This window comes from Loa loa (assembly GCF_000183805.2).
Source record: "Loa loa unplaced genomic scaffold supercont3.295, whole genome shotgun sequence".
Lineage (NCBI taxonomy): Eukaryota > Metazoa > Nematoda > Chromadorea > Rhabditida > Onchocercidae > Loa > Loa loa.
Window position 1 is genome coordinate 46,376 of NW_018108475.1, and position 20,638 is coordinate 67,013.

Genomic DNA, 20,638 nt, shown 5'->3' on the forward strand with positions numbered 1-20,638 from the left:
ACTACTACTACTACTACTACTACTACTACTACTACTACTACTACTACTACTACTACTACTAGCAGTAGTAGTAGTAGTAGTAGTAGCCGATGATTTTGATGTCCAAAAAGTGTGTCGTGCAGTCTGTTCATGATATTGTCATTGGTGTTATGATAAAAGCAAGTTCATAGTTCCTTCTGGCAGTCTCTCGTCCACTTCAGAAACATAAAACTACCGATTTTAATCCATTTTCAACTTTTTAGCTAATTTTGCAATTAATTCAGAAAAATTACCTTTCTTGAACTATGCCGGCACCTCTTCTGCTAAAACGAGATTGGCAGCGAGATCACGTATACTTGGTGCAGTTCCCTCGAGCAGGATGTATTCCAAGTTTATCAATGTTCGCCTTAAAATTGGAAACTTGGCTTCGGATGACTAAAATTTCATATTCGGTAAGGAAAATTATTATTCAGTAATTCTTATGAGAGATTTCGAGTTAAAACCAAATATGGAGAATTTAGATCATATTGATCATATTGATTTTTGTTCAAAAATTTTAATATAACGCGGGAAAAGCACCGAGCGCACCAAACGGCGCTGCCTTCATTTTTATTTGTCGCTATAATAAGCAAATAATGTTACCTTTTGCTCAGTTCTTCGGTAAATGCCGTTACTGTTTGAGCAAGCAGTCGAGAATAATCATAAATTTTGTGAGGGGAAAATCCTTAACAATATATGATTCTCTCTCTAATCGAAATTCTAAAGATTTGAAGAATTGAATTAGTGGATACAGTGTCCCAAGTCCTGACTGTTACATTAAGTAATCGCAAAATGTGATTAGCATTCAACTACTTTGAAATGCAGTTTTTTGCTTGATATAGATCCTAAGGTTTTCAAAACTTTGCCCATACATTTTTCACCTCAGTGAGTATAACTTCATTTGTCGAATATTTAACAGTAAAAAAAAATTGTTGGGTGGCTAGCCAAAGCAAAAGCTGTTGGGATAAATCTTTTTGTCAACTATTCTTTTTTCATGCATTTCTATGAGGGAACGAAAAAACTACCAGTTTCCATTCTTTTGACACCTTTATTACAGAATGAATTAGAGTCGTACTGGAAATGAATTGATAGATATGAGTTAAAGAGTTGTACAGTGCATTTGGATTTAATCATGATTTTTGCAGAATATCAGCAATGAATTCACTAAATTTTCGTCCAAAAAACAAATCCCATTTATCGAACTGAATGGACGACAAATACCGGATAGTAATTATTGCATTGAACACCTTGCTCGAGTCTTTAAGGTTCATTTCCTCAAGCATTTTCTCATCTTTGTCTTCACAAATTTGTGCAAATTGAATTAATTTACATTGTTCATGGTGTTGCTTACAGTGCTGCACCCTTCTGCAAGTCATTCTCCGGTTTTCTTTTCAGGAACATCCGAAACAAGTATTGAAACAGGTTTTGTCTAGCATAAAGGATGTTTTAGTTCTCGAATTCCTTCATTGTATTCTTTTTCTAATTTTTAAATCACCGCAAAGTTAAATGCCGTTTTAGATTGATTTGGAAGAGCGATTGAATCCAATTGAAAAAGCACAAGCTCGAGCCTTTACTTGTCTTCTCGAGGAATCTATAAGATGGTAATTTAAGAAAGTTGCATTTCAAAATGCCTTTCGAAATATAATAGTTTTTTGAAGTTGTCGGGCTTTTCATTCTCATAAATGAGCAAATGTTATTTTATGAAATTTCAATTAAAATGACTCTTTGTTTATAAGTTTATCCTTTCTAATTATTTTATTCCAATCGAGTAAGATATATTACTAAAGAACGTTTCTTTCTCAAAGAATGATGAAAGTACCCATAAGTTTTACTTTTCTTTCACATTGCCTATGCTTCATTTAATCAAAGTTTTGCCTTGAGAATTTTAATTAGGCGAAAAATGATTTGAAGCATAAAGGTAATCAGTACAGGATTGTCAATAAATAAAGGATAAATCGTTGGTTCTTTTGGGAGTTCCCAAAAGTTTATTTATTTCCAATAGAATTCCTCGATGCTGTGTTGTATTGTAGGATCATTCTTTATAATCGAGGCAAAAACAATAAGTTCTTGGCAACAGAGGAAGGCTTGATCAAGCACTATAGAGGTGCTAAAAAAACTTTCTTCCAATATGTATTTGTCGAACAGTTGCGGAAAAAGGTATCTTTGTAGTGAAAATAGCAATCTTGCTTACTTGTTTATCATGAATGGTGTGGGAAGACAGTATGATGGCCAAATGAACTACGGCACTGATTAAATGTTGTCATTAACTACAGTGAGGACCGAGTTCAAGATATTTTATAGATTTGGAAGTTGTGTTACTGGCAAGGAATTGGCAGGCACACAATTGATGAAGTTGAAAACATTGCAAAGAAAGATTTAACGGCGCTGTCCGTTTTCCTTGGTGATAAGCAATACTTTTTTGGTTCAACACCCACCACGGTAACTTTTTTCGTGAAAAATTATTGAAGTCTAAAATTTCGTCAGGTACACTTCATCGTATTGTATTAATTACTGAAGTCAGATAGAACATTGAAGATTGTTTAATTTCAAAATTAAAACCAGCACTTGTTTTGGACTTCTAAACTTTAGTAGGTCCGATGCTATAACTCAACAAATCATCGAAACTGTTTATTCAGTATTCGTGAGATTATTTCAGCTGGATGCGATTGCTTTCGGCAATTTGGCCCAATTATTTTATACACCGATGGATAGTGAAGTTTTACGGAAATATATGGAAGAAAACACTCCAAATTTAGTATCTTACATTCAGCAAATGCGTGAAATGTACTGGAAAGATTGGGATGAAGCGTGTCAAACATTATCTCTTAATACTCAAAATGATACTCTCATTTGCAGTGATGTCAAGAGATGACATTAGCAACGAATAGCATTGTAATTAAGTAAACATTTATTTATTACTTACAGTTAAACTTATTTGCTAATTGTAAATTTTGCTCGACATTCGTGTATAAATAAAGAATGCCGAGAAAAAAAAAGAACATCAGTAAAGTACGGATACCTAAGCAAACAGGTGGATGTCGGAGCATTGTGGGTTAACTTTATGTGCGATTATTAAGGCTACAAAAAATTAGGCTTAAGCCTAGTCATTGTGCAGAATGCTTTTTTGTTAACCTTCGATAACAAAATTACATTTATCTAGATAGCTGGATTAGGGCTTTTGTGTAAAATGGCAGCAGCTCTTCAGAAGATGGAAAATGATGTGCGCATACGAACATTTGGAAATTAATGATTGCAAAATCAGCAAGAGTCGCTGATCGATCGATAGCTGATCCTTCCCTGTTTCCGTCGATTATACTTGATTCTTTGCCCTTGTTCACTTTTTGGAACACAATAGTACTAATCCTATATTATATTCCCTCCTGTACTCATTAAAGTTCGGATCATATTTACTTTTCATTTTAACAGAAAGGTTAATTCTATACAGAATCACTTGCCTACTGCTAACACCTGTCTTTCAAGTAATAAACAGGTAGTAAGGGCAGTGCAGTGTGACATGTTAAGACTCGGTTGCGCTATATATACAGTGCATCAAAAGTGTCAAAGTTCATAGTCTAGTTTAGCAATTAGAATAGCCACTTAGATGAGTCTTATTTAGTGCACCAGAAAACAGAATTTTATCTTGAAGATCTCTTCTCCAGATATTCTCTTCTAAAACCTCATCTCAATATTCATTGTTGTCGCATACAGTGGACTACCCACGCATATCCTCACTTGGCTTCCAATCTATCATGGTCCGTCCCAGTTAGACAAGTAATTCCTTCCTCACATCCACTTATTCAAGTCCTCCATTTCAAATTACCGCTTCGGCCAACCTCGCCTGCAGGAAAAATCGCATTTTTAGAATACATCTGAAATGTTGGTGCCAACCTCATGGGATGAGGGACGGGATAAGAGGTGCGATGGCGTGGAAACAATCCGACTTGATGCGGGTGGATGTCAGAGGCGTTTCCACCAGACAGTTGATCAGGAAGGGTTTCTCCCCGAGGGATTCAAAAAAGGGCCTATTGGCTGAGGATAAAGGGTAGGCTGCCGTTGCTAATTCTATCTATGAGAGGTTTAGGCAGGGAACAGAGTGGAGTTTGGTGAGAATCATGCGTGAAAATTCGATACTTGTAGGATGTCGAAGATGACGGAAGAACGACATCGGTGGTCTCAAAAGCTTGAGAATGTGCTGGAGGATCGTGATGCTTTGGAAGCATTCAAGAAGTGGATGAAGAATGAGTCTTCGTTAGCCGAACATCCCATCAACCTGCATTTTGCTATAATAGCTTACAAGTAAGTACCATTAGAAGCGCAAATATCTGACATCCTTCAGCTTCGATATTTGTAGATTGAATACATTACAGCTGAATGTTTAGCAAATTTGGCATAAGCTTCAGATATCGCGTGAAATTGTACAATTCTGACAAATATCGATGCTTCTTTATACTTTACACTTGAAGCTTTTAAAATTCCAGGTCCTTTAAAATAAAGTACAGGCTTCCTCACAAAACATCATTTCTCTTCTAAACTTGGCACAGTGCTGGTGACATCTCTGCTAGACATTCAGTTCTTCATATTAGACCTATACTGTAGTTCTAATAAGGGTAGATATTCTTTTAATAGCCATTAGCAGGTAGTCAAAGTTCACACCGAGTGTCTATGTATATATTTTTTTTTGTTCTCCTTATAACTTAATCTCATACTGTTGTTTAAAATGTTTAAGAAATATGTGTGCGATGAAGAATGCTCGTGCCGCAGAACTTGCGCGTAGTTTGCATCAGAAATACATCAGTTTAAAAACCGGTGTTTGTTCATTTTTGCATGAGGTACTATACTTTTGCTGAACATTATTAATTCCGATCAAAGTAACCTTTTACTTTTGCAGCCACTAAGCTAGATCGGCAAGAAAATAATTTGAATGGAAAAATGATCAGCATCAAGTGATCATCATTGCTGAACGATTGAGTAATTCTACTGGGGAACGAAATTAGACAGTTGATGTTGTTTCTAGTATTTTAGGATCTTCGACGAGAAGTGAGCTTCCGAGTTCATACTTTTTCGTCTGGTGAACCGGATCCAACGGTATTCGACTGTGTAGTTTTGCCGGTAGAGCAGTATTTGCGGCAGCAACATGCTCAATTTGTTTCTTCCGAAGAGTTTATTGATGCCTACAATCGAGTGGAGGAATATATACCGAAACCACCCCGTCTTCCTTCTTCATTGACGTCAAGCCGCAAGCAGCGGAAATTATATCCTTGTCAACCAACTCTTACTGCCGAAATGTTGCTGAAAACACAACATGAACGGGAAACCACTTTAGGTGAAAGGTTAAATTTTCGATTTTTTTTCCTTTTTTCGATTAAGCAGATAATTAATAAACTGTGGTGTCACGTTGCAAAATTTGGATTTTCATCATAAGTCTGTCCATATGTCGTTTACCTACAGTATCTTTTCTGTCTTTGTAGAATGCTTTGGAGACTAGATAGCGTCATTGATTCATGTTGCAGTGAAGTGGAAAAGTTATATCGGCCAGTAATGAAAGCACCATACATTTGCAATGCAACAACTAGTAAAAATGATTCTGCAGTATCGTCTACCTTTTCAAGTGATGCTAACGGTCAGCATCCAGCCGTAAAATTAAGTACAATCCGAGAGGAGCAACTAAAAGGCAATCCAGCGACGCATACATTAGCGGTATCTTGAAGTGTAGTTTTTGATTTTTGGACCATTAGGAAACAAACTTGAAGAGAATAGGAATTTTTGCTGAACTTATACTGTTGTACTTTGAGTATGAAAAACCTGCATTAGTTGCATGCTGCAGTTAAAATTCCAAGTGCAATTTTTTTTTTGCCAATTCTATATTTATGAAAGAAAGGCAAGAAATAATCATGTTGTCAGAGGGTGGAGAGAGTTGATAGTGGACCGATGGTTATTCACTGCACAGAAGAAGGTCGGCGAGCTTTTGCTTCACTTCTAATCGAAAAATTGAATGTTTTAAGTGCCCGTCGGAAGAGGAATGATGTTATGAGCCAGCAGCTTCGTGCTATTGAGGTGAACTTATATTGCTTCCGACAGAAAGTAAAAGTGATTCAACAGAAATTTATCTGTTTTTCTTTTCGTATTTTCAAGACCTTCAAAATTATTCAAATAAACTGACTGCTGACATTTCTTGCAGAGTCGCAAGTGCTCCGCACGCGAAGTTGTGAATGATGTTGAGCCAACAGCTGCTGAAGAAGACGACGAACTGGAACGATATGTACGGCAAAGAATGGCTGATGATTCTAGCAAACCATCACCCTCATATCATTCCCCGGATTCCCTTAACGCTCAGTCACTCCGTTTCCGACGACGATCACCAAGTAAACTTACTCTAAATTTTAGTTAAACATAATTAAGATATAAAATTAGTTATAGTGAAATTTGGTACCGTTTTTAATATCTGTTCTAATCCATCACTTTCTAATATCTACTTATAATGACACTTGCATCCCACATTTTTAGGATCAAGTTCACCGGAACGCTTTCGACAGTATGTGGCTTCACCTATAGCTAATGTATTTTATGCACCTAATCCCTATAGCACAAATGGCTTTGCGCCACCACCAATTAGTCGACACAGTCGAATGACAAATGTTAATCCCATTATACTGAAAGGAGCACGGTGAGCTAGTTTTAAAAAAATAGTGAATTGTCATTCATTTCTTTCCCGTTCGCTAAGGAATGGTGAGGAGCTGGTAGCTGTTTTGCATGTGTAACAAATTTATTAGTGCTAATTGGACACTGTCAACAAAATGATCATCAAATTCTTATATAAGTTTGTTACTTCTTGGTGATACTTATCTACACCAGTTAATAAGAAAGCGCTGGTTGGAAACCAGTAAGTTATTTTTGTGTTTTCCCATTAACGAAGCTAATAACTCGTATGAGAAAAACTGTTAAGACATTCAACTAATTAGGTAGAACCTGTTTATATTTCTTAATGTTGAATATATTTTTTGGTCGAAAATGAGCAGATTTCACAGTACCAATTTGTTGGATTTTCTAGATGTGACATGAAATCCATGGCTATTTATGATACGTCGGGTATCGAATCGATGGCTCCATCATCCATAAATGAACGTGATGAAGCAGCACGTGCTGCTATTTTTCAAAAAGCGCGGATGCTTTCATATGTTGGTTGTGCAAGCAATAGTAGTTCTGCCCGTAGAAGTAGCCACAAGCAGCATCACGATTTCAGCTCATTATCGTATGTTGGCAGTTATAGCATTTGTGGCATTTGAAGATATTTCTTCTCGCTGTCTGGTTTTTTTTTTTTCCAGTTATTTCCCACTTTATTTTCTATACTATAAGTTACTATGCTATTTATTGCTCAGGCGTTTACGAGGAGGAACGGACCCGAAGCAACTGATGACTATTAGTTATAAAGAGAAAGGACGTGTGCCGGTCGTTGCGCATGTTCCAACACATCCAATCACATTTCGAGAATTTCGTAAATACTTAGGAATTTCGTCAAAATCAAGTTTGCAGTTAGCTTTTTGTGCAATTTAAACTCATTAAATGCAGAGAAAAATCCTGTCACTTCAATATATATTTTATGCAATGCTAGATTGCATAAGTTCTTTTTCTTGAAACACTTATGAAGCACATTCTGTTTTCATTGCTTCAGCCGTTTCAGATTTTATTTCAAAACTGCCTGTGAAGATGGTAATGCACCCTACCAGTTGCTGCTTGTGAACGATGATGCCACAGTACTGCCAGTATACGAAGGTCGCATAACGGCTGAATGCAAATCAGTCTCTGATTCCGAATAGAAATCTCTTTGCTTGTTGTTTATCCATAATTGGAATATTGACTGGGGATGTTAATTGCTTGTTCTCTTTCCTAGGTATTAAATGTAAATCTCCTCGCATTCTCGAACATTGACAGCTACTGCTTCAAACAAAAAAGTTTGGAAATTTTTTCCTGACTTTTATAGAAAATCGGGTTAGATTTTTTCGTTGAAAGTTGATATGAAATTTTATAGTTCTCTTTATTTAAACCGGAGTAACTGCTTGCTTCTTGTATTTATTTCATTCGCTCTCTTTCCTCATCTCGCATGTGTTCATTATTTGTTACTTGTCTTTTTCTTTTGTTCCATCCTTCGTATTTAAGGAAATACGTCCTTAAATCTTTGTTCAAATTATTATTGTAAGCTATCGAGTTGGAGTAAGCAATCGACAAGGTTGCGAAAATTTCGTTTTGCTTTTTAGTATCCGTATTGAACATATTGTTAAAGGTATCTTTAAATAGTTGGGCTTCTCACATTTTGTAACTATTTTCTTCCTGCTTATTGTTTTATAGAACTTGTGATTGTAAATGTCTTTGAAACATAAGATTTCCAAATTTATTAAACTTCCAGCAGTAGAATTTTATGGAATTGTTTTATGCTTATAAGTCATCGGATTATATTACTTTTACGGTGATTCACTATCTCGTTTTTGTGCTCTCCTGTAATTCTGTGTTATACTGCTATTCTTAGAGCTCAGCATAAGTTTATTGTTGTCGTAAAGTTCATTTCCAGATGGATTTGCCTTTTGGACCTGTATTTCGTGTATGCTTGCGACAACTTTTCCTCTGCTAAGCCTTTGCTGGTATTTTTGTTGGATTTCTACGTTATTGTGTTCTTTTCTTGCATTACTGCTTCGGTATGACTTCGGCTGTCAGTTAATAGTTTTATAAATTTTAATGTAATGTGATCTGGAAATTTTGTTGCAATTTGTTTTTCACATTTTCACGCAGCGGTAAATCTCATCGAAATCGACCCGTGGCACGATTCAGCTTGTTTTCTCTTCGTTTTGTTTCGTTCGCTACAGAGGAGGTTACTGTTGAAATGTTGTACATTTGTTAGTATTTAGAGATGCTTTAGTTCTTCAACTGCTTCAAATAAAAGTTGCAAAAACGGTCTCTTGATTTTTAATTAATTTTGCATCATGTTTCAACCAATATGAATTGCTTATCGAAATTTATGTTTCGGGTAGAAGTTTGGTGGAATATCGTCTGAATCCCCTGTGATATAATACCGCTTCGAAGCAGGCATTCTTACAGTACTGAAATTGGCACGAAGATTTTCGTGTTGTCCCGTGACGGTGATTTATCTAGTAAAGGGGTCGAAATAGTGACAATGTGAAAAAGATAATAGCACTAAGCTTTGCAGAATGTTCTGGGAGCTTTTATTCACTTCGTCTAACGCTAAATCTGATGACTCATTATCTTGTGACAAGTCTTGTTTGTTAGATTTCATTATAACATTCCCCTGACATATCTATGAGATTAAGAGGTTAAATTAGGGGAGGAAAGCGTGTGTGTTAGTGTACCTTGAGAATTTAAGGTTACTGTTTCAGGTAATGAATAAAGACGTTAGCATTAGTGAGAATGTTTTGAGTAGGCAGGATAATGAAAAGGAAGAAATCAAAGAAATCCAGGAAAAAGAAGAAATTGTCAAAATGTGGAAACACATGGACGAGAAGCTGGAAGTGAAAGCCAAATCACTTAACCTTACAGCTATTAATGTCAAGTCTATATTGCACGTAAGTTCTTTTTCTTTAATATCCAGCATTTGAAGGAATGATATTATTTCTTACTGAATGAATACATGGACTACAGGACGATAATTTTGATTGGAAATATATTATTTCTAAATGATTTGTTTTCATCTGTATCAGATTTCCGCTGTTTCAGAATTTTTGAAATAATAAGGATTTCATTCTTGAAAAAAAAATAAGGATTTCATTTCTTCATGATGCTTGTTTGCAGCATATGGTAAAGAATCCACAAGTTATATCTGTTATTATGGGATTGAATAAAAGCTCTGCGATTGCAGACCTTAAGCTGACGAGGTCAAGAACAAAACATTTGTGCGCACAAGAAATGGTAAATCATACATTAGCTAGTAAAGTGAGCATATAATTACAAACATATGTAAATAGTAAACTTGTGTTATTTTTTTCGTCTTCATAATTTGTCGTGATTTTTCTGTTATCTTTATTGAAAATTCTTGTTCAACGTTTGTTCTCATCACCCATTCTTATTCGTATCAATGATTTTTCTTTGCAGCACATTGGTGTGAAAGAAGGCGATGTCGTGACAGTATCTCGCGCTTCACGAACATTTCTTGATGTTAATTATAATTCTAGTGAAGATGATGATGATTATCTCCCTGAGCAGGTACACTGTGTTGTTTTTATATTTTGCATTCGTTTCTGTAGATAGAATTTCAAAATTTTGTTTGACCCTTTTTTTAATTAAAAAATATAACAAAGCCAGTTGATAAACTTCGCGAATGGGGCTGATTTGTCATAAAGTTTTACATACATCTTTAATTTCGATTTGTGTTTTCAGGATGAGGATGTGAGTGAAGAAGAAATAGAAAATGAAGCAAATACTACGGAAATTTCGTTTGATGTTTTGAATAAGGCGCTTCAGGTGTACTTTGTTGATCTCTCTACATTAGATAGAAAGATTCTAAATGAAGAAAAGGTTTTTATATAATCAAAGAAATTTATAAAAAACTATGATAAGTTCGTTTTCTTAAAGGTAGGAATTGGTGATGATGATGTAGCACCCGCATTGCATACACGTTCAAAACATGAAAATAGTATTTATCCAGATGATGTGCCAAGATTTGGCGATGATGTTTTACTGTATACTGCAGTGGATGATCCAGAATATGTGGAATTCATTTCAAATCTGAATGATTCCTCAAAATATGATTTTGATGGTATTCGTTTATCGTTATCATTTCGATTGGCTGTATTATCACCGCATCTCTGAAAGTACTAGCCGCATAATGTTTGTTTATGAGTACTCGTTTTTATGAGATATTGTAGAGGCCGAGGATCCGGAATATAATTTTCTTTCGGATGCAGATGCCGAAGATATAATAGAAGAGTATGAAGTACGGAAAGATCGTGCCACAGAAATACCTTGTAAGTATTCTCACTTTTATTCTCAAACTGTGTTACTGTATACCAAGTTTTGTTGTGAAGAATTAATCATCAAATTTGAACGATTCTTTTCACTGCAGTGCGAGAAGTTGAGAATTTGTTGCAAGACTTGTTGGAGGCTCGTTTGCTGCCTTCGCCTGAACACTTGGAGCAAAGTGTTGATTCCGTAAGGGTGATTTTTAAAGTATTTTTTCACGATAAAATTAATATCGGTCATGTGATCTTTTTATTACATCATGATGTTTTTATAATAGTTATCGATACTCAAGGATACAATTGAAATTCATTTCTAAAAATTTAAACAGTATCCAGTTTGACTGAAATACTTCTCATTGTGTTTTCAATTTTTGAAGTAAGTTATTTTGCAAATTATACTTTTTTAGGATGAAAATAAATCATGCCAATCGGTTAGGCAAGATGACCATAAGCCAAATATGAGGAAGGCCAAAACATTGTTAACGGGATCTTTATCAGGAAATATTGAACCAATCACCGTTCTTGTGGATGCATCCCTGGATGATTTTCAGAAAGTTTTAGCAGGGTCTTCATCTCTTTTATGTGCTAGTGTTGAAAATCCTCCTTTCTTTTCGTTTCATGAACTTCAGCAGCTTATCACGCAATTAGAAAAAGTAAGTGTTGGTTCCCATCTTTTTCTTTGATTTTGATAGAAGGCTTTAAATGATACTGTCCTTTCTTTTTAATACTTGTCTTACAAAATATTGAAATTTGAGTCTTCCTGACTGGTGTTTTTGCTGAAATTTAACAGCTTCAATTTATGAGCGATAGTGTTGTTGAGTAACTAATTATGGTAATTTTAGCATGTGCAACTACTAACTCAGTTTGCAGTGGGTTGTTATTTCAATAAAGCAATGATCAAAACATATAATGCTTTTCAAGTTATGATTGTAAGTTTCAGTTTTTTTTCTTTTTTTTCTATAATAGGTGGTTTCAAAACCTTTCATTGTTTGACAAGACTGATGCTGACTGAATTTTCATCATTCATAGATTTTGATGAGTTTATTAATTTTTTTAAAATGAGTTAGTAACAAATTATTTCCATCATCCTGTGCAAAACTTTCTCCATTATACATTGTTATGTTGTAGAACGAACTAAACGATTACTGTTTGGAGCGTCCGGAATATTCTCTCTTTAATGTCATAAATTTGGAAGCTTGTATAACTACGTGCCACGATGCGATACAATGTGAAACTATCAATGATTTTATTACCTGTCGGCGAAAATCCAGAAAATGTACGTTGAGTTTTTGGGATATATAGATTTTTGGAAAGTATATAGTCATTTCAGAGAAAGGTGAGGTGATTTGTTCCATCATGTCTTGAATTTTCAGTACAGCTCCCGTTACCAAAAACAATGTTCGTCCTTTCTCGAAGTAGAGCGTTGCTGTTCCCTGATTTACTACCACAGGTATGACTTTCTTGCTCTTTTAAATAGAGGATTCTCTAGAGAGAAAGATGCGTTCTGTTTGCAGTGAAAAGATTACATTTAGGTTCGTTTGGAGATGTTTCCTGCATTTTATCCATATTTTATTCGGGAAGAAGAATGTCTTCTTGCTCTTGGTTTGTATCAGTTCGCTCATTTGAAGCAGTTTTCTGGAAAACGAAGATGTTATGCACTGATCAGTCAGCATTTATTGGCAAATAAAACACAGTCACAGATACGGCTGCATTTGAAGAATTTTCGTTGCAGCAACCAACCTCTACATACCCTCTTCGTGGTAATGATACCATTTTTGCTTGAGCTTGAAAAGTGATTTTGAGAGGTTATTCTACAAACTACTGATTCTTTAAAGCAATTGTGGAGGAAAGTCTTTTTATATAAAGTTTTGGTAAAGTAAATTTTCAGAAAGCTGAAACAGGTGCAGTAAACATGATTTTTCCTTTGGAAAACAGATCGACCGTGATTTCTGGTCCGCCATATTTGTGGCCACAGCATCTCCAGCCTAAATGGCTTAAGGTTCCTCTGTGTAAAATTTTAAATCATGAAGCCCACGATGTTCAGTAGTGCACCTGCATTTTAGTTATTGGACTAAAGTAATAATACTTGAATTTTTTTTGTAGGAGCTGGTCGATAGACAGCACTGTGATTTAAAATGTGAAAATCTTGCTCTGGATGGTTTGACTTTTGTGAAAATCGATAATGAAAAGGATTCTCTGTCAGTGGTACATATCTTTTACTGCGATGTTTTAAAATATTTTACGCTAACGAACTGTTTAGATTCCTACTCTCCGCTCAGCTGAATTCCTTAAAATCGGCAGTCGAAATTTTCCCAGACTTATTTCAGTTAATTTTGCCTCCAAATAACTTTCAGCTATGGCTGTCTTTACGGGTATTGCATCTTTACAGGATCGTTCAGATTCAGACCGTAACCCTCTTCCGAACAATCTTTCTGAATGTCGCACAATAAGTGCAGGGAATTGGGCTTTCGATAAAAATGCAACATCCGCGCCAATCACTTTGGATACTGATAACAGCCTAACTGAACATGCTTATAGCAGTGCTAGCATAAGCGGACCAGTGAACGCTGCTGTCGATAGTGGTACGAAATTTTGCATTTCTCGCTATCACACAAAGCGAAGTACGGAAACCTGCAAACATGATGAACATTCTTAGCTTAATCATTATACATAAATAGAACTTCTTCCAGAACATATCGAAATTAATGGAATTCCATTGTCACCTGTTCGCAATCTTTTGCTTTTCGCATCCACTCCAGTGTGTAAAATAACGAGCTCGTTACTCTCAGATTTACATCGTTCGATAGTTACTTCTTCTGTAAACAGAAAGTTGTCACCAACCTTGCATCACTCAGCATTTATGTCAATTGGACATAGCAGATTATCACCAAACTCATGTCCTTTGATTGTTGCATCGTCATCCAGTGGGAAGTTATCGTCATCAGCCTCACGTCATTCAAGAAATTTGTCACCTGCTAATGGAGAATTGCTAGCAGCTTCTTCACAGTACTCAACAATCTTATCGTCTGCAAATGGTATCTATTTTGATTGTAAAGTGTTTTATTAAAACTTATTATAAGTTTTTTTTTGGGTAGGAATCCTGTTAGGTCTGTTAAGCAACTTTTTTTTTTTTATTTGACAAATAATGATTCATTGTATGAAACCTGATAACCTCACTGGCTTACATTTTGCAGAAGCAGCAGATCTTGTCAGAAGCATTAGTACGGTCAAGCCAGTAAGATTCGCACCATTCAAAAAAATGCCACTGACTGAAAAATTAAATATAAATGAATGCGAAGAAAGCCTTGATTCCAATCGATATGAGATTGACATGACTGGTGAAATCGATGGAAGCGTGGGATTAAGTGTCTCGGACGGAGAAGTTGTGATGGATTCATCACCACCAGATTCCAAGAATTTGATTCATTTACAACAGTCACCGAAAAAAATAAAACGTAACAGCAGTGTTGATGCTCCGTCTCATTTTAGTACAACCGATTTTGACTATTCATGGTCAACGGAAGCTGATGTACAGCACAAAAGCGAGATGAAATGTGGCATTTCATCGTGTTCTGCTGCGGCTATTGAAAAAAGTAAAGAAGTTTATGGTATTACAAAAGATTTTTTGAAACCTTTTTTATTTATAATTCTATTAGTTATATTCGAGGCTCATAATTTTTGTTGTGGTTTCTCATTGCATTATTTCGAAACCTATGGTAAAACTGTACTGTTATTGGAAGTTTCAAAAAATTCCTGTGGTAATTTTAGATGATGATCATCGAGACTATCAAGAAATTCGGAGCGTAAGTCGGAAATCATTTCATTCATCATGTTTTGATGCAGAAACTTCTGACATGGCGGAATGTTCCTTACTAATACATAAATCATGTAATGGACATCCTAACAGTCATTAAAAGTCATTAAAAAAGTATATAGAAGTAAAATTGATTTCGGTTCAAATTTACGGCACTGTCATCACTTCGATGGGAGAGTAGAAAAACATGTATTATGGTAGTCGAGTGACGGAGTTTTTTTATAAAATCATTTTTAATAAGCTATCCTGGTCCCTGACTCATTACAATTGACTTTTTTAGTATTCGTTTGAGAGTTATCACTTTTCCAGCAAAATGGGTTTCCAGTATTCGGAGTGAAGATATGGGATGTTCTGATCCAGTAAGGTATGATTAATATCTTTATTTCTGTTAAATGGGTTGGATGTAAAACGAATTTTTCAGGAAATATTTTACACACGGACTTATAACTTTGAAAATTTTCAGAACACCAATAAACTCGTTGTACTGCAACAACCTAATGATGTTCAGCACGGAAAATAAAGCTATTCAGTGTGATCTGGCAGCTTCCAACTGTAATAGTGGGATAATTCAAATATTAGAGTGTAGTGGGAACGCCAGGGATGACATAATAATTCAAGCTATCCCAAGTGATTCAGCTGCTAACCTTATTCGGGTATTTGAACCTGTTCACTGCAATGATTCTCCTTTTGCACAAGATAATGAAGAAGATGGTGAAACAAAAAAGGGACAGAATGAGCAGACAGTTTCAAATGATGGAGGTCGAAGTAATGAGAGTGTCAGAGATGAACAGCAGTTACTGACTGGTGCAGCAGATGGTAGTAAATCGTCATTACAGGGCAATCGAGAAGTATGTTTCCCTTTTAAAGTCATTTTATTGATCAAGATTATTTTTTGCTTTATATTCAAAAACAGATAGAGGATCTGTTAAAATTACTTTATCACGTTATTTTAATTTGACTTAAAAATAATCTTGTAATGAGGTTTTAAATTTCCGTATTTGTTGCATAATTTTTAGGGTGACGGTAGTGATGGCGAGGGAAATGGATCTGTAGATGAAGAGAAGCGACGGCGACGTGTGCGCACTCGCAAAGATCGTGTAAGAGATGGATTGCATGGGATGCTTGATGCACAGCATCGTGCACTTCAAATAAAGTGTATGGCGCATGTTATTTTTAGCGATTTTGAACAACGTATGTTCATGTATCAAGATAAGGTAAGAGCTCTTTGCGAGCTGATCGCTGAAGGCTCGATGTCTCCGGAGGTGAGTAGCCTTCATTTTCTTTGTTTTACGAAGGTTTTTTCGTTTTATAGTGTAAGTCGACAAAATTCCATTTTTTTTTCAAAAAATTTCAAATTTCAGGATTTCAAGCATTTAATTTCTCGAAGTCAATTGAATTTTAGATGTTCGAAAGAATGCATGGTATTTTCGAAAGGGAACATGAACCGATATATTTCCTTCTCTCTTTTCTCTTTCCACAAAATTTACTTCCAGCAAGTGTTCTTGAAAATCCGATTCGTAAAGCATATAATGATGCCTTGGAAATGATATACAATATTGAGGTTTTCTCTTAAAGCTTACGAAACTTTTTCTGTAATTATAAATATGTTATAAGATTTTTTGTGATCTCGCACTAAGGACATGGCTGAGTTTTTGAATTACTGTAATCTTTATTAAAAAGAAATAGAAAATTTAAAGTCCATTTAGTGGATTTTTTTAGAGAGTAAGAAATACTGTATGGAGGTCATCAATCAATCAAATATTCTTGAAAGATCTTCAACTTTCTACTATCAAAAAAGTTTAAAATTACTTATTCTCCATGGTTTATGCCTACTTGTTAGCTTCTTTTCCATCCTACCAAACCTTTATTACAGGCATTTACGTCTTTTGGAAACACGAGGCTATCCGCACGCACTATATTTCGTAACGTACGTGATCTCGGTAAGAAACATTTTTATGCTGTTTTGTCAACTATGCTTAGTCATTTGGGATACTTTCTTCATTTGCATAAATGTTTCACACAGCTGTTTTAATTGGGGTGTAGAAGAGGCAGGAAGAGAGTTGTTTTCAAAAAAAAGTATGTTCATATAAATTTAAAAATTTCTGCATATGTGGGACAACTTTGTCAATATACCTCAAATTTGGCTTTGGCTTTTTTTAAGGAAGTTGAAGTATTTCCGAATCAGTTAAGAACTAATTTTCAGGATCCGATTGTACCTGTGAGGCCTTAACAACTCGTTTGTCCGAGTTAATTGGTAATAAAGGCCCATTATGGGAAATCATTTCCCAAAATATTCCAACTCGTATTTGTCAATCGAAGTAATCTCAGAGCGATTATTTTATTCAGTTTGCTGCTGTTGCTATAAATTTACTCTTACATATTGAGTTTCTTACTGGAATCAGCCGGATCGTTCGGTCAGCATGGGTTCACCAGCATACCTGAATAGTTTTAAATTATCCTAATGAAGTCATTGGTTAGAATCATGGAGGTTGGAAGATTTTTGGAGTATAAATATAATAATGTTTGAAAAATTTCAGTTATTCCATGACAAATTTTGAATATGTTGATTTGTGTAATTGGAAGAAAATGGATGCCCCTTATGAAAATGTCGATCTTACGACAGCGATTGGTGCTCAGACGGAGAAAGAACGCTCCGGCGTTTTTGTTGGCTTCTTACGCAATCTCTTCACTGAGCGGAAGTGAATTTTTTCAATGAACCGTTGATGCATTTCATCATCACGTTTACGTTAATAATCCACAATGCTTAATTTTTTTTTTTTTTTTGAAGCTAAGCCGCGGTGTTTTTGCATAAGTTGAAATAAATGCAAGGAGATTGAGGTAGCATGTTTAATTCCAAATCAAATTCAATTTAAATTTAACATGTTTCAGAGGTAAGCTGTACGAGGTCGTAGCAGAATGGAAGCAGACGAAAATTACTCCACCAGTTTCTTCGCGTCGTCGACGTCCAGCAAGAAGATCGAAGAAACGTAAATACAAAATGCCGAATAAAGTAGAGATTGTAAAGTTATCGAAAACAGCAGTTCCGGAGGAGATATCAGATATTAGTCGACCATCTCTACGAGAGGATGATGTTTTGAGCATTATCTCTCCAGGGAATAGTGCTACAACTTCACAATCTGTTCGAAAACGGCCCATTCAACCAACAAAGGTAACTGAAAGAAAAAAAACGGAAAAAATGCGAAGAAATTCTAATAAAACAGGAGAATATCCTTACCGAGAATGATGATACCAGTTTGATCGAGTTGGATTATGTTGTTGATCCCGGTGAAAATTTGAATAGAAGTTCCGGAAGTGATGCTGATATTACGCTCAAAAATGTTACAAAATCTAGAACTACAGAAGCTGAATTAGCTGTGGGTTCTTTGCACAAAATTGGCGTTAGAGAAGGATTAATCCAGTGCAACGCGCCTTGTCCAGTTATGGTAAATTCAACGAGGAAATGGACTATTGAAGAGGACCGAAAAATCCTATATATCCATAAGGAAAACGGGCCTGATTTAGATCTTACACTGGCATCAGTACAGTTAGAATTACCTGAAATTCCTGTTGATGAATTAAGGAAAAGGTTGACGTTTTTGTTGAGCATTCTGGAACGTATGGAAGGCAGTAGTAGCAAGTAAATAAATGAAACTTGCGGCCTACTTTCTTTTTTATTATGCTGTAAGATTCGCAAAATCGTGACTATTAAGGCAACTTGTGGATCAAGTGTAATTTGAAACTTGTTGACAAAAAAACTAAAGCTTTAATATCTGGATTTCCTGTACATTTATTTGTTGATCTCATTTTCATTTCTTTTTTTCTGTTTTTCGTGTTTGCCGGTGAATTCCTAGCGAATTCAAGATGTCACACTGAATGTGTGTCTTTTACAATGGCTAGTGTAAGATCCAGAAGTGAGATCTATATTCAACTGTTTTTCAGGAAGAGCAGCATTATTTGGTGCTAAAATCTGTTCCTTTTGAGAAATCCAAATTAGCTTTTTTCTTTTTCAGGAATAGTTTGGAATTCCAAAAATATCCACTTCGACAACTTAATAACTTTTCAGGTTGAGATCATTACAAAGAACTTTTAGTTTGCAGGTTGATTTGCTTACTAACTTTGTATTAAACCTTCACATTTAAGATATTTCATGGATTTCATTTATATGCCCTGTTGTCCTTATATCCTTATGTTTGTATTCCAAAATTAAATACTTTGTTAGTCGATTTTGAAACATTATGATGCTAATATTTTTCTCAGAGCAAAAGCATCTTTCAAAGTGTCGTTTCTGGATAAGAAATTACGGTGGTGCTAGTTGTATCACTTGCTTATGTAGGTAGTTTGAAGAATTAAGAAGAGGTTTTATGAGTTTCTCAGAATATAACTTTTCTCCTCTTGCAAAAAAACATAGAATGGAAATTTTTATAGAGAAAATGGGAATGATAGTCACTGTTTCTTTTGCATTTTTTTCTTCTGCTTGTAACCACCCTGTGGTTCGTCGCTTTTTTGTTGTTCATAATGATTAGGCGGTGGTGCTGGTGTCTTTTGTGGTCGAGGTGGACACGGACAGTAAAGTGCATCTTTCCCGGGCATTCCACCAATACCAGACTGAAAACAAATAGAAAGTCCTGAAACTTGATCTCAGTAGCTTCAGAAATACTGATACCGGAGAAGGATTTGAAAAAGTTTTTTTTTGAAAAAATTCACTTACAATGCCTGGTTTTCCATCTCTCCCATCACGTCCGTCTGCACCAGGTTTACCATCTGGTCCTGGTTCACCGTGTGGTCCGGGTTCTCCATCCTTACCGTCATCACCTTTAGGACCTTCTGGTCCGCGCTGCCCGGTTGGTCCTTTTTTGCCTTGCGGTCCGGTCCCGCGTTTTCCATCCTTGCCATCGCGACCCGGCTTTCCCTTTGGTCCATCAGGCCCAGTCTCACCAGCATTACCTTTTCGCCCAGTTGGACCTTTTTGACCTGGTTTGCCGTTCTTTCCTGGAGCACCAGGAGGACCATTCGGTCCAGGTGGCCCTGTCGGACCTTCTGATCCGGGTGGTCCCTGTTCGCCAGATGGACATTCGATACAACCGCCCGGAATGTTGTAGGTTGCTAGCAAAGTAACGCCTGGTGGTCCGGGCATACCATCTTCTCCTGGCAATCCATCTGCGCCTTTCTCGCCAATTTTGCCACGTGGTCCTGGTGGTCCTTCTGGACATTTCTTAGGTGATAGCCCACAATCTAAAAAAGTTCTGTCAAAATCGAAGGACTGTTTTAGATTTAAAGTGATTTCGATAAAATTGGTGAAGCAGTATGATTAAAGCAAAACTTACTGCATTGATTATTCTGCCTTTTGGCTCGGAATATTGAGCTAAGCGTGAAAGGTGCTGTCTTTATAGCACCATATGGATTTACACTTGCGTATGTGATTTCACGCCATGTGTCCTCTGCTGTTGTCTAAAGATACATGTTTTATTCAAATTGAGTACTGCACTAAATTATTTAGAATTCTTCAGTGCTTTCATGTGATATTCTTCCTCCCGTTTTTTAAATGCTCTTGAAAACTCACTCGGAATTCTTCCATTTCTATCACTGCATTGGTATACAGCTCGCTGATGTCATGGAAGATGAGTACAACAACAATGAGCGACAATATAATAGCACAAGAACTGCCAACCGTTGTCACAACAAACACTGTTTTCATGTTTTACTCTAAAATGAGATAAATTTTAATAACTCTGGAGCAAGGAAGGGAGTCTTCAGTGGTTTACTGAATCTAAGGAAGTTGGTAGTCAGCGAATTCTACGCTTTTGGAACTGCTGTAGGTGCAGGGTATTTTTTTGAGCAATAAATT

At 36.0% G+C, this 20,638-nt stretch overlaps 4 protein-coding genes across 4 annotated transcripts; 3 read left to right on the plus strand and 1 right to left on the minus strand.

The window, feature by feature from the left end:
• Positions 1-284: 284 nt before the first annotated feature.
• LOAG_02195 (failed axon connections protein) lies at positions 285-2,890 on the plus strand (the record flags this gene model as incomplete). Its single annotated transcript, XM_003137733.1, has 6 exons — positions 285-431; positions 1,164-1,283; positions 1,537-1,619; positions 2,049-2,175; positions 2,320-2,457; positions 2,675-2,890. The coding sequence occupies 6 exons, from the start codon at positions 285-287 to the stop codon at positions 2,888-2,890; spliced, it is 831 nt and encodes a 276-aa protein (XP_003137781.1).
• Positions 2,891-3,892: 1,002 nt separating this feature from the next.
• Positions 3,893-7,936, plus strand: LOAG_02197 (hypothetical protein; the record flags this gene model as incomplete). Its single annotated transcript, XM_003137734.2, has 11 exons — positions 3,893-4,011; positions 4,156-4,314; positions 4,745-4,847; positions 5,041-5,348; positions 5,529-5,715; positions 5,920-6,072; positions 6,197-6,380; positions 6,523-6,682; positions 7,067-7,267; positions 7,395-7,547; positions 7,697-7,936. The coding sequence occupies 11 exons, from the start codon at positions 3,893-3,895 to the stop codon at positions 7,830-7,832; spliced, it is 1,863 nt and encodes a 620-aa protein (XP_003137782.1). The 3' UTR covers positions 7,833-7,936.
• A 1,468-nt stretch (positions 7,937-9,404) lies between these two features.
• On the plus strand, positions 9,405-18,434 carry LOAG_02198 (hypothetical protein; the record flags this gene model as incomplete). Its single annotated transcript, XM_003137735.1, has 27 exons — positions 9,405-9,587; positions 9,814-9,930; positions 10,114-10,224; positions 10,399-10,482; positions 10,594-10,777; positions 10,887-10,985; positions 11,084-11,175; positions 11,387-11,632; positions 11,822-11,908; positions 12,108-12,255; positions 12,353-12,429; positions 12,512-12,739; positions 12,868-12,978; positions 13,083-13,184; positions 13,369-13,561; positions 13,670-14,014; positions 14,174-14,572; positions 14,748-14,867; positions 15,103-15,157; positions 15,257-15,641; positions 15,810-16,055; positions 16,196-16,354; positions 16,667-16,733; positions 16,997-17,111; positions 17,331-17,492; positions 17,683-17,962; positions 18,015-18,434. The coding sequence occupies 27 exons, from the start codon at positions 9,405-9,407 to the stop codon at positions 18,432-18,434; spliced, it is 4,815 nt and encodes a 1,604-aa protein (XP_003137783.1).
• Positions 18,435-19,204: 770 nt separating this feature from the next.
• On the minus strand, positions 19,205-20,488 carry LOAG_02201 (nematode cuticle collagen domain-containing protein; the record flags this gene model as incomplete). Its single annotated transcript, XM_003137736.2, has 4 exons — positions 19,205-19,398; positions 19,502-20,025; positions 20,118-20,241; positions 20,354-20,488. The coding sequence occupies 4 exons, from the start codon at positions 20,486-20,488 to the stop codon at positions 19,237-19,239; spliced, it is 945 nt and encodes a 314-aa protein (XP_003137784.1). The 3' UTR covers positions 19,205-19,236.
• Positions 20,489-20,638: the final 150 nt, after the last annotated feature.